Below are 11456 nucleotides of genomic sequence, written 5' to 3'. Positions count from 1 at the left end.
CTCCCCCTAGTCCAATTCGGCCTCCCCTCCTAGGAAAGGGGGTGCCACCTCCACTTGGGCCTTGGTGGCCCAAGTTGCCCTCCACCACTTGGCCTTTTAAGACTCTTTGATTCTAAAGTAAATACAAAAGTGTTCTAAATATTTTCATACCCTTTTATATATCATTTAACAACCCCGGAAACATTTTCCACCTATATGTACTTATTGGTAATACCCGGTATTACCTGATACTCCCCGAAACCCTTCCGGTGACCTCGAACACTTCCGGATTCTCTCTAAACTATTTCGAATATTAATGAAACAATTCCACAAATATATTCTCATCACTCATGTCCTACTAACACTTAGCAGATCATGATTTTCTTAAGCTTGTGACCCCGTAGGTTCGGTAACTCATAGACATGAACAAAACCGCTTGTTCAATTACCGACAGTGGAACCGTGGACGCCCATATCGATCACTATGAGCACACAAATGATATTCGAATGAACCTTCGGTTATCATGTGATGTTCCCTTTGCTTCGATATACTTCACAAAACTCGGGATGCATCAGTATCCTCCTGAGTCATCACATGCTCACTATGTTGTTATCCTCGTTGCCAGCTTTGTTCTTATTTCTCGTTATTGTGTTCCGGCATCCCCGTGACGAAGTCACCTGTGTCTGGCAAGATGATGATGGATGCCATCACACCGAGAGGGACCTAAGAATATCTCTCCATCGTCGGAGGAGCAAATCCATTCTCGAGCTATCTAGTTCCTTGTCAAACTTTCCGATGAACCTGTAAGTTGTCATTATGATCACCGTGTTATATGTGACGTTTGAGCAAGCCCAAAGTCCACCGTACTGTAAGAAGTGACTACGATATTCTCATGGTATAAGGAGCAAAATCACATGTCAAAACTCTGTGTTATTACAATTGATTATAGACGATATTATCTCAATTCATAACAAACAAGTTTGGGACGATTCAATATGATCATTCTTCCAATGTCATAATCTCAATGTTGTCTTAGGACTATCGTTATATTTAACAATATCCTAAGATCCGGAAAACATAGATCACCAACAACACTTGAGCTGGTCTTAGAGGCGAGACTAGAAACCTTTATTTTATATGTTTATCATCTCACACATGCATATGAGTTTTCCATTGAATTGCATATTCCAGGATCATAGCAGTTATAACATGAAATATAAACATTTAGTTATGAATAAGGAAATATAATAACACAATATTATTGCCTCTAGGGCATATTTCAACAAAAAAAATCATATTCTGGGGTCATTTATGCAAATCTTCCAAACACCTGTTTTTTGGTGTCCAAATGTGTACTCTTTGTAACCAGCTTGTTTAATAAACATTTGATCTTCCTATTTCAATGAATAAGGCGTGCACGCATCCCACAATACAACCTTGGTAATAAATTAGACAAATAGTATACAGTTTTGTGAAAACTTCTTTCAAATATGATTTCAACGGTATATTTGTTGTCACATATAACCCACATTTGGGTGGTCTAATTCATGATCAACGTTCAATTTCAAAATGCGTACACCCATATGTAGCAACGGTCATTCAGTTCGTAGGATTTTTAAATACGATTTATGACATTTGTTTTGTAGGGAATTCCACAATGTAGTATATACATATTGTTTTTTTAAGTCAAACTTTACCAACTTTGACCAAGTTTATAGAGAAAACTGTCTAGATCTACACTACCAAACATGTACATTATGGAAATGTAACTCATGATGTATCCAATATTGTGCATTTGGTATTTTAGATGTACCTATTTTTCTTTACAAATATGAACAAAGTTTGTAATCTTTGACTTTTAAAAATAGGATCTGCACAAGGTTACTGAAATAGGATCTAAACAAGTAAAAGCACTTGCCATTCGTTGGTTATTTAGAAACATCCCAAAATAAGTTCAAAAAAAAACATCCCAAAAATTAGTAAATGTTGCCAAAGGGAGCGGGGGTACCATACGCAAAAAGGAAGCGACTCATAGAATGGCAGAGGCAAATAGAGTGATTCCTTAGGAATGCGTCCAGACCCGATTCTTTACCCAATATTCTTACCATTAGGTGAGACCACATGGAAAATTCCTACAGTTGGAAAATCCTTTGTTTTTTTCTTTAAACCGAATGATATATTGGTAAAGCTGCAACAAATAGGCCAGATCGCAAGGGTACCATTGATATAGTCGCAACGGTACCTTGTTAATACCTACTCTCTCAGGACACAGCGTTTATATTCAGGACGGATCATAATCTGTAAAAACTGCACATTCTCTATATCGGTGAGAAAAGTGGACAAGTCCTACGATGTCACTTCATCACAGCAGTATCCTATGCCAACTTAAGATTATAGTCAGAGCCAAGGCAAACATATACTTTTGTTTATGGTGCCATCTAATCCATGGAATTAATCTTGAGACCTATCATCATCTGAGATATGTGGCAATCAAAATGCCGCTCTCATAGCGCCCCTTGTCGCATCGCGCTTCATCTCTGCCGCCTTTCCACTTCCTCGGAAGTACATGTACACTTGCTGCACGCATGTAATGCCACATTTCACTTTTCAATATAGTATGTTGTAAAACAGAACAGTTGATCATCGGAATGCTGACCTGGATAACCCAGATGCTCAGCAATGACTCCAGGGCAAATAATCCAAAACCAATGAAGTAGAAGATCTGCACAACAATTGCATCAATTACTTGGCCAGACAAAGAACTCCTTGGCATCAGGAATCTGACTAATACACTGGTGATTCACCATGTCTATATGATAGACATCATGTTAGCTGGCTAACCATAGGTTCATGTACTTACCCCAACTAGAGCATTCACGCTGATAAGATCAATCGCCGGTAAAATTCCTCTACACAAGCAGAAAAATATAATTCAGTCCAAGGTGAAGTTCCAAACATATATCCAAGGAATATTTTGGGATGCCATATTTTAAAGTGAAGCATTTAATTTCGTATGGAAGGATGAATAGAAGCAATATAATTCTAAGGATAAATAGAGTTCAGTAACTCAATTAAGATGGGTCTAACTATGGGTATACAAAATCAGGCAATAACTGTGCGCCCGAGCCGACTTCTATGATGCTCATCTACAGATTGAAATATGCTAGAATTAAAATGCACAAAAACATGCAATTCATGCAACTGTCTTGCCGATACCATCTTAACAAAAACCATTTGTATTGAATTCAAGTACTATACAGGTCACTGGTTCCAGTCTTGTAATGTCATTGCCTAAATATAAGCAAACAAGAGACTTACGCCAAAGACTTGCCCTCAAAGACAGCAGGAGGAGCCACGGCAGCAAATACGACGAAAACGATGTGAAACTGCAAAAACAGAACGTTCAAGTACTGTATTTTTGTAGGTTTTGAATTATCAAACAATTAAACATTATGCAGAAGAACTAAGGCATTCTTGAGTAATATACTCGTATAACTAACCAAGTAGAGCAAGAAAAACAATCCAAACTTCAACGCACTGTCAGTCCTGTAACACAAGTTGCATGAAACATTTATTTATACATATGCAAAATCCAGGACAGAGAAAGAAAATCCAGGAGAAATGAGGAGATGTACAAAAAAATACAGTAAGCTTTTAAATATATACCTCATAGCATTATAAAGAGGGCGATACCATAACACATATGCACCAGGAACCCCAGAGATGAAGTAGATTATTGCTAGCAACCAGATTTTCACACCTGGACATGGATAAACCATTTGTTATTCAAGCATTAAATAATTCCTTAGATGCATACGCCATAGGGAACAGCAAAAGGGGTTGAGTATTACCTTCCCCCTTGATCCAGGCTGAAGTAACTGCTATGACATTCCAGAAGAGACAGAAAACTAAACCTATTCAATGCCAGAGAAAGCTTTCTTAGTTTTGCTGATATGCAAAGAAGGAGGGTTTATTCTTATATTACCATCCAGTGCTACCTCTGAACAAATATTTGAATTGGAATGTATAGTTTAGCACATCATAAAACTTGAAAATAAAATGCAGACTTCTAAAACCATTAAGGCATTCTCAAAATCTTTTAACAGATCAAATTAACGTACATCCTAATCTTGATAAATGCAGGCATGTTGAAATATAGACATTAATGACATTAATAATTTCCTCTGCCAATTTATTTGACTATGCTGTGGCTGTCAGCTGAAGAAATGTATGTGACATCATTTTGGCGACAAGATGTGAAGTTTGAACAAAATTATTTGCCAATATTAACTTTAGCACATATCCCACAGAAAAAAGCTTTTAACATTTGGTTTTTGAAATACAAATAACATCCCCTAAGGTATGGAGAAAATGTTTGGCCACCAACCCATTTTAAAGACAAGAAGAAATTTCATAAACAAACTTCAGGAATATTTCAAGAATTGAAAGGAAGCGTACCAAGAAATGACGCAAATGCGAAGTATTGCATTCTTTGAAGATGAGTCGGTATCTCATTGGCAATGTCATGGTGGATAAGTGGCAGAAAAGGAGGCCAGTTTTTTTCCTCGATGACAATACCAGCTATAAAATAATATCAAAGAGAATAAGGGATCAGAAGTTTAGCTACTCGTGAAGAACATAATTAATGAAATTTCTGTTGAAAACAATAAGTGACAATACAATCTTTGAATGGATTCTTCATTGAGAAAAATAATAAATTACAAGATGTACAACTTGATGATGCTCAGTAGTTATACTTGTTGTATATTAAAGTGTCATTGCCTGTTACAATTTCGATTTTGAACATAATTATCATATATATAGCTTTGTTTGCAGAGGAGAAAGTGCGAAATAGAAACAAAAGGTACAAATTTAAACCTTGGCTATAGCAAGATTCTGAACTTCCGGTGCTTAGCAGATACTTGTTTAGTTGTTTTACAAGTCCATTACTGTATTATTCTTTCATTTTGCCCAGAGAAAATAGGAAAAGAATTATGACGAATTGCTTCTAATGTGTCATCTATGGAAGACAGAAAGAAAAGACAAACACTAACCTCGTGCTGCAGCTTCCTCCCTTCTTTTCAATTCCTAGTAAATATAATTAATATGGGGGAATCAGAACCTGATAAAACTTTTGGCTCAGATCGATTATGTAAATAGTGCCAGGAATACACTGTGCACTAAAAAAAGCTGAATTTGAAAGATAGTCATCAACCCAAGATGATCCTAAATAAACTTCATGAGATTAGTTCACACTGAAGACTGCTATTAACATCAACTAACATAAGCCCCAAATAACTCTGTTAATGAGTTATCGTAATAGAATAGCCAAATTAAAGAGTAGTATAACTGTGTAAATATGCATTCCACCTTCTCCCTCTTATTCAACTCTGCTTCCCTCGCTTGCAGCTCCTTTTCTCTTTTCTTCAGGTCCTGGAGCATTCAGAAAGCACACATTAATTGAAAGCCCTGGGTATCATTTTCCTTCTAGCTGTAGTTCTTATAGGTGCATTTTGCAGCTGCAAAGACTAAGCTGCACAACCACACATACCTTTGACGACTCAAGAGGGATATCCACTGTGGCACTGAAATCTGCAGGTTCCGGGGGAAGGGGCGAAAGCCGCGAATTCGAGGAGGGGGCAACGTTTCTGGGATTCTACATTACAGTTAAAATCAATGAACGACAGTGGTGAGCAGCCAGCACTCAAGGGCAAATTTAACCCCAAATGTAACGGTGACCAGAACCCCGAAGGGCATACCGGCATGTAAAACGCGCCGCCGCCACCATAGTTGGACTGCCCGCCAGCTTTGCCTCGCGTTTGTTCCTGCCAAGAGACCACCCACAAATTTCAGTTAGGAGGGCATACAGGAGGGTTTTGGCACCAATGCCTCATCGGCCAGTGCGAATCCCCCAGAACTAAAAGCGTCGGTGATGGCGAGATTGGACGAAGAGGAGAAAAGATTAGATGAGATCTGCCTCTAGTCAGATCCGAACGCAAACGAACGCCTAGCCGCGCCCACGGCGACGAGAAGGAAGCTTAGATCCGCTGCATCGGGGGCAATGGCGGAATGGGATAAAGAGAGAGATGGCCTAGCGTGGGTAGGGGATTGGCCCCTTACCGAGAAAGGGTTCACGTCCTCCTCCTCCTCGAAAGGGTTGCCGCCATCGTAGCGCCCCGCCATGTCCCTCCCACACGCCTCGGCGCGCTTGCTTGCACCACCGACAATGGCGATTGGGGAAGGAGGAGACGATGAGTCCCCGCAGACAGATGGATACAGGAGCGCACGCACGGTTGCACTTGCACCGCCCCCCACCAGTCGGGCCAGATATGTGTGACGGCGACGACTTTGCGACTTGAGCCGCATACGCCGGGCACTGCTCGCGGGCCAAACTTCCCTATAAGTCCCATCCAAACTAAACAGAAGGGACTTATAGAGACTTAAAGTGGGCATTTGATATTTAGGGCCTGTTCGGAGACCCGTCGCTCCACGAGGCTGCTCCCGGAGTAGGCGGAGTTTCAGTTAGAAATCGTGGAGCGCGCATGTAGGTACTTCGCAGATTCTGAAATTTCAGGGAGCAGGTGGATATCCGAACAGGCCTTTATGAAATAAGACTCTCCATGAGGGACTTATAGGAACTTATAGTTGTAATATGGTCTTACAGGGACTTATAAGTTTCATGAACCAAACAGGTAGGGACTTTTTAGGGACTTGAGACTTATAAGTTGAGACTAAAAAAATCCTAAGACTTATAAACCAAACAGTCTAGCTCCCATTTTGATTAGATTTAGTTTAACTTAACTGGATACTGAAAATAAGAGACGTTTAAATATAGGGAAAAGATTCCATCAACCAGCAGATTACAACGCACCGTCCATCGCGTTAGAGCATATCCAATACAAGATGTAGATGAAAAATACCTGACTTCTGCATTTCCAAGGGCCAAAACACCTCTCCAGCATATGTAACTTTTTACATCTACATTATCTGGGTTTCTTTTAACAGATGGTGTAAATGCCAAAAAAAAATATATGGTGTAGATGCAAAAAAAATACATCTCCGTCTCCCATAGATGTAAACTACAACACCTCGCGGTGCAAATTTACATCTCCACCTACAGGAGATGTAAAAACGCGGCAGCCCGCCAACTGCCCAACTGTCATTCCTTTTCCTTCCGCGCGACCAGCCGCCACCGGCCCGACTCCGCACCAAATCGACGCCGACGCCCCTCGCCCGACGGACACCGGGACCGCCGCGACTCCCCCCTCCCCCGCGTCCCCCGCCGCCTGCCTCGCAGGCCCGCCGCCCAGGAGCCGCTGAATCGAAGCTTCTCCGGCGGCTGCGGTTGGCCTGAACGCCTTCCTCGGTGAGGTCTACGGGCTTCATCCAAGCCTAGACCCCCCGCCGGAGTTAGTGGAGGCACGCCACTCCGCCTGCCCGATGGCCGCGAGGCTCAGCCGTTTTTTCCGGCCGTGCGAAGCCGCCCGCTTGCCGCGCGGAGCTCCCATCAACGTGCGGCCATCTCTTCTATCGTGCAGACGCCGCCGCCCGCACCCGCCGCCGCCGACGGCTAACCAACCCGCAGCCGACTGATTTCGTCCACCCCACAAGCAAGGTGTTTGACGAAATTCCTGTCGTGGTTTTGTCACAGCAGATGTCCTCGTGAAAGGACTTAGCCGTGAGACCATCGCCGGTAAGTGATTGCTTGAACGGGGTTAATCAGAATCGAGAGACAAGGGTTTACCCAGGTTCGCCCCCTCACGGCGAAGGTAAAAGCCTATTCCTGCTTGATTGATATTGATGATGATGATCTCGATTACAAGGGTGCGTATTAGCTAACCTAGTACTCGAGATATTGTAACTTGGCCCCCTCTGCCTCAGGGGCTCCCCTTTATATATAGGTGGAGGCCCTGGGCTTACAATAAAGTCCGGGTCGTATTGCGATCCGTAACCCAGTATGTTTCCTACTTGTATTGTCTTCCAAGTAAGGAAACTCTAGGTGGCGACTTGCACTTCTGGGCCTGAAGCTGTCGTCTTCAAGTGTTGGGCCCCGAGTCGGCCCACTCTATGAATCGTCCCGAAGGTCTTGAGATATTGGATGTCTTGGCCCATCTTGAGTCTTGATTGTAAGTCACCACTTGAATGACCCGGCTCGTCATGGCGGGTCATATCATGGGGTTATATCCCCAACAATTCCCGAAGGTAAAAAATGATGGAACTTGATGTTTTTTGTTGGGGATGGAAAGTAGTTTGATGGTGATTTTCCGCATTGTAGATGAGCTCGTGTGACTCCTCTTTCGTGGACGATTCCTTGTCGGATGAGGAATTTGATTTAAACGAAGAAGAGGACATTGCAATGCTAGTGGCAATGCACAAGGGGAAGAAGCCGAAGCACGGTGGTTCCATGTATAGTCGTGCGTTCATTCAAAGAGAACGGGTTAATGCGCAACTACTTCGGTTCACCACCCGTTTTTTCGGAGAGGTACTTTCAACGCCGGTTCAGAATTTCCAAAGACTTGTTCATCCACATTTGCAATTCTGTGAAGCAACATGATCAATCCTTTGAGTAGAGGAGGAATTGTGCAGGGTTGCTTGGACATAGCACAGAACAGAAGGTCACTGCCGCATTGCGCATGATAGCCTATGGTGTTCCTGCAGACTACATTGATGACAACTTGGCGATGGCAAAGAGCACTTCTATCTTCTATGTCAAACAATTTGCAAAGGCTATTGTAGGAGTGTTTGGTGCAGAGTACTTGGGAGCTCCCAATGCTTAGGACACTCAGAGGCTGTTGGAGATGAATAAAGCTCGTGGGTTTCCAAGTATGCTAGGGTTCGTCGATTGCATGCATTGAAAGTGGAAAAATTGCCCAAGAGCATGGCATGGACAGTTCAAGGGTCGTGGGAAGGATGACATTATCATTCTTGAGGCTGTTGCCGATCAAGAAACATGGATTTGACATTCATATTTTGGGATTCCTGGATCTTGTAGTGACATTAACGTGCTCGACTGGTCACTCTTTTTGCCAAATTAGCAAATGGAGAAGAACCACTGGTGACCTTCGAAGAAAATGGCCGCACATATAACTATCGGTACTATCTTGCGGATGGCACCTACCCTAGGTGGAGTACTTTTGTCAAGCCAATTGCAAAAACCCAAGGCAAGAAAGAACTCATCTTTCACAATGCACAAGCGGCAGCTAGGAAAGATGTTGAGAGGGCTTTTGGGATTTTGCAATCCCAATTTGCTGTTGTGCGAGGACCATCTAGATTCTGGGATCAGGAAACCCTTTTGGTATATCATGACTGCATGCGTGATCATGCATAACATGATCATTGAGAATGAGCGTGGACAGGATTTAGATTACACCTTCTATCACTTGATGGGTATACGGGTTATGCCCATGAGAAGAGAGGAGTGAATCAAATGCTTCATGAAGGTGTACAATGAAACTAGAGACTCCGATGCGCACGGTCAACTTTAGAAGGATTTGTTGGAGGAGTATTGGAAATATCATGGCGAGAGAGGTGCCTAGTTTCATTTATCTCTTTTTGTATTGTGTAAACTATGTTTTATGTGTGTTACATTTGATCTTGTGGATTTGATGAACAATTTAATAATTTGATATTGTGGACATGTGCAATTTTTAAGTTGATTATCAGATGTTTTATTTCAATTTGTGGGCCTGAACAGCGGCTGTAAAACGGCTGTACAGCAGCTCAACAGCAGTTACAACGGTCGCGCGGCCATCGGCCGGTTTGGCATCTCCAGTTTACATCACCTATTGGAGTTGCACTTTTACATCTCCGTTTTGCATCATCTGTTGGGGTTAGTCCTTTTTTGGAGATGCAAAAAGCACTTTTTGTAGATGTAAATTTTTATATCTCCTATTTTACATCTCCAAATTTGCATCTTCTATTGGAGATGCTCTTAGACGCGCGCGACGCGTCCCTGTGATCCTCCTTCTTACCTTCATTCTTGTTCTGCATCTCCTCCCTCAGTTTCTAAATATAAGTATTTTTAGATATTACAACACAGATTACATACGAAACAAAATGAATGAATATACACCTTAAAATATGTCTATATACATTCGTATGTAGTCTCTATTGTAATCTCTAAAATAACTTATATTTAGAAACGAAAAGGGTAGCTTGCATGCTGATACAGATGCATCTCTCAATCCAAGTGTTAACCTCGTCCGTGACGAGAAGCACCCCATGGCCGCTGGCCGGTACAGCGGCTGCGAGTATGCACCAACGGCTGGTTTGTAGATGTTGTAAGTCGACCACTCTGGTGCTGCGTAACAAGCCATGCACGGCCACCAGACTGCACCGCCCGCGTCCGCTAGGCACGCCGCCATTGAAGTCGCGTCTGTTCTCGCTCGTCGCTCCACGTCACAACCATCCTGGAGGAGCATCGGCGTCCATGGCTACCGCCTTCTCGAGCTGGGATGCAACAACATATCATGCAACATAATTTTTGTTACAAAAAATTTCTGCAACATGACGTTTGTTGTAAAAAAAATATTGTAGACGTTTCTGCAACATGATCTTTGTTGCAAAAAAACAGTAACATAACAAAAAAAATCTGAAAACGTTTCTTCAACATGATTTTTGTTGCAAAGATATTCTACAACATAACCTCTATTGCAGAGGTTTCTGCAACAAAACCTACGTTGCAAAGGTTTCTACAACATTACATTTGTTGCAATGATCGAGGGTGTTGATAGCCACTTGAAGACGCCAGATCTGATGGCTCACGGCCCAACTGATCTTTTAAAAAGACCAGCCGCGGACGTGTGGCAGTGCCCTTAAATATGAGGTGTTTTTTAGGTTAAACTATTTTTTTGAGAGCAAAAATTTTATTCCTTAAATAATGGACATATCGTCTACAATGAAACAAGAAATAAATTCAGGGATTATAGCTTCCCAAAACATAGCAGACTTTTCACTAAATTAATTCTTTGCTAATTCGTAAGCCACCTCATTAGCTTCTCAAAGGCGGTGCATATATGAAATGCTAGCAAAATCCAAAGCTAGCTGCTTCGACTCAAGTATTGTCGTCACATCAGAGCCCACATAGGTTTCAGGTGCCTTGAGTGAATCCAGCACGAAACTGCAGTCTGACTTAATGAGCACTTTGTTGGATCCAATTCTTCCTGCTAGATATAGCCCATTCCTGATCATTTTCATCTCCGTCGAGCTGACACTGCACACTTGTGGGAAAAAACATGTTGCTGCAGCAATAAAAATGCCGCGTCCATCACGAGTAATAGCTCCTGTTGCACCTGAGTGTGTTTCGTGCTGGAAGGCCGCATCAACATTAATTTTAAGCACATCAGTATTCTGCCTCTTCCACATGTGATCATAACATCTTGCTGGCTGATTGGGCATACAAGCTCAAGTGAAGTTGGTAGCCGAGACTTTAACTGACATCGTTGCTCTACTAGGGATTTGAATTGACTGTCCTTTCA

General features: G+C 42.2%; 1 protein-coding gene across 1 annotated transcript; it reads right to left on the bottom strand.

The window, feature by feature from the left end:
* Positions 1-2184: 2184 nt before the first annotated feature.
* Positions 2185-6325, bottom strand: LOC119363306 (secretory carrier-associated membrane protein 1-like). The gene is made up of 13 exons (XM_037628633.1): positions 6100-6325; positions 5739-5804; positions 5531-5635; positions 5350-5412; positions 5034-5067; positions 4438-4560; positions 3831-3893; positions 3646-3739; positions 3480-3525; positions 3298-3365; positions 2840-2888; positions 2636-2701; positions 2185-2556 (listed from the first exon to the last, which is right to left on the bottom strand). Exons 1-13 carry the CDS (start codon positions 6160-6162, stop codon positions 2470-2472), a joined length of 927 nt encoding a protein of 308 aa, XP_037484530.1. The 5' UTR covers positions 6163-6325; the 3' UTR covers positions 2185-2469.
* Between the last annotated feature and the right edge of the window lie 5131 nt (positions 6326-11456).

Source organism: Triticum dicoccoides, chromosome 2B (genome assembly GCF_002162155.2).
Source record: "Triticum dicoccoides isolate Atlit2015 ecotype Zavitan chromosome 2B, WEW_v2.0, whole genome shotgun sequence".
Classification (NCBI taxonomy): Eukaryota; Viridiplantae; Streptophyta; class Magnoliopsida; order Poales; family Poaceae; genus Triticum; species Triticum dicoccoides.
This window is presented reverse-complemented; position numbering and strand designations above follow the sequence as displayed.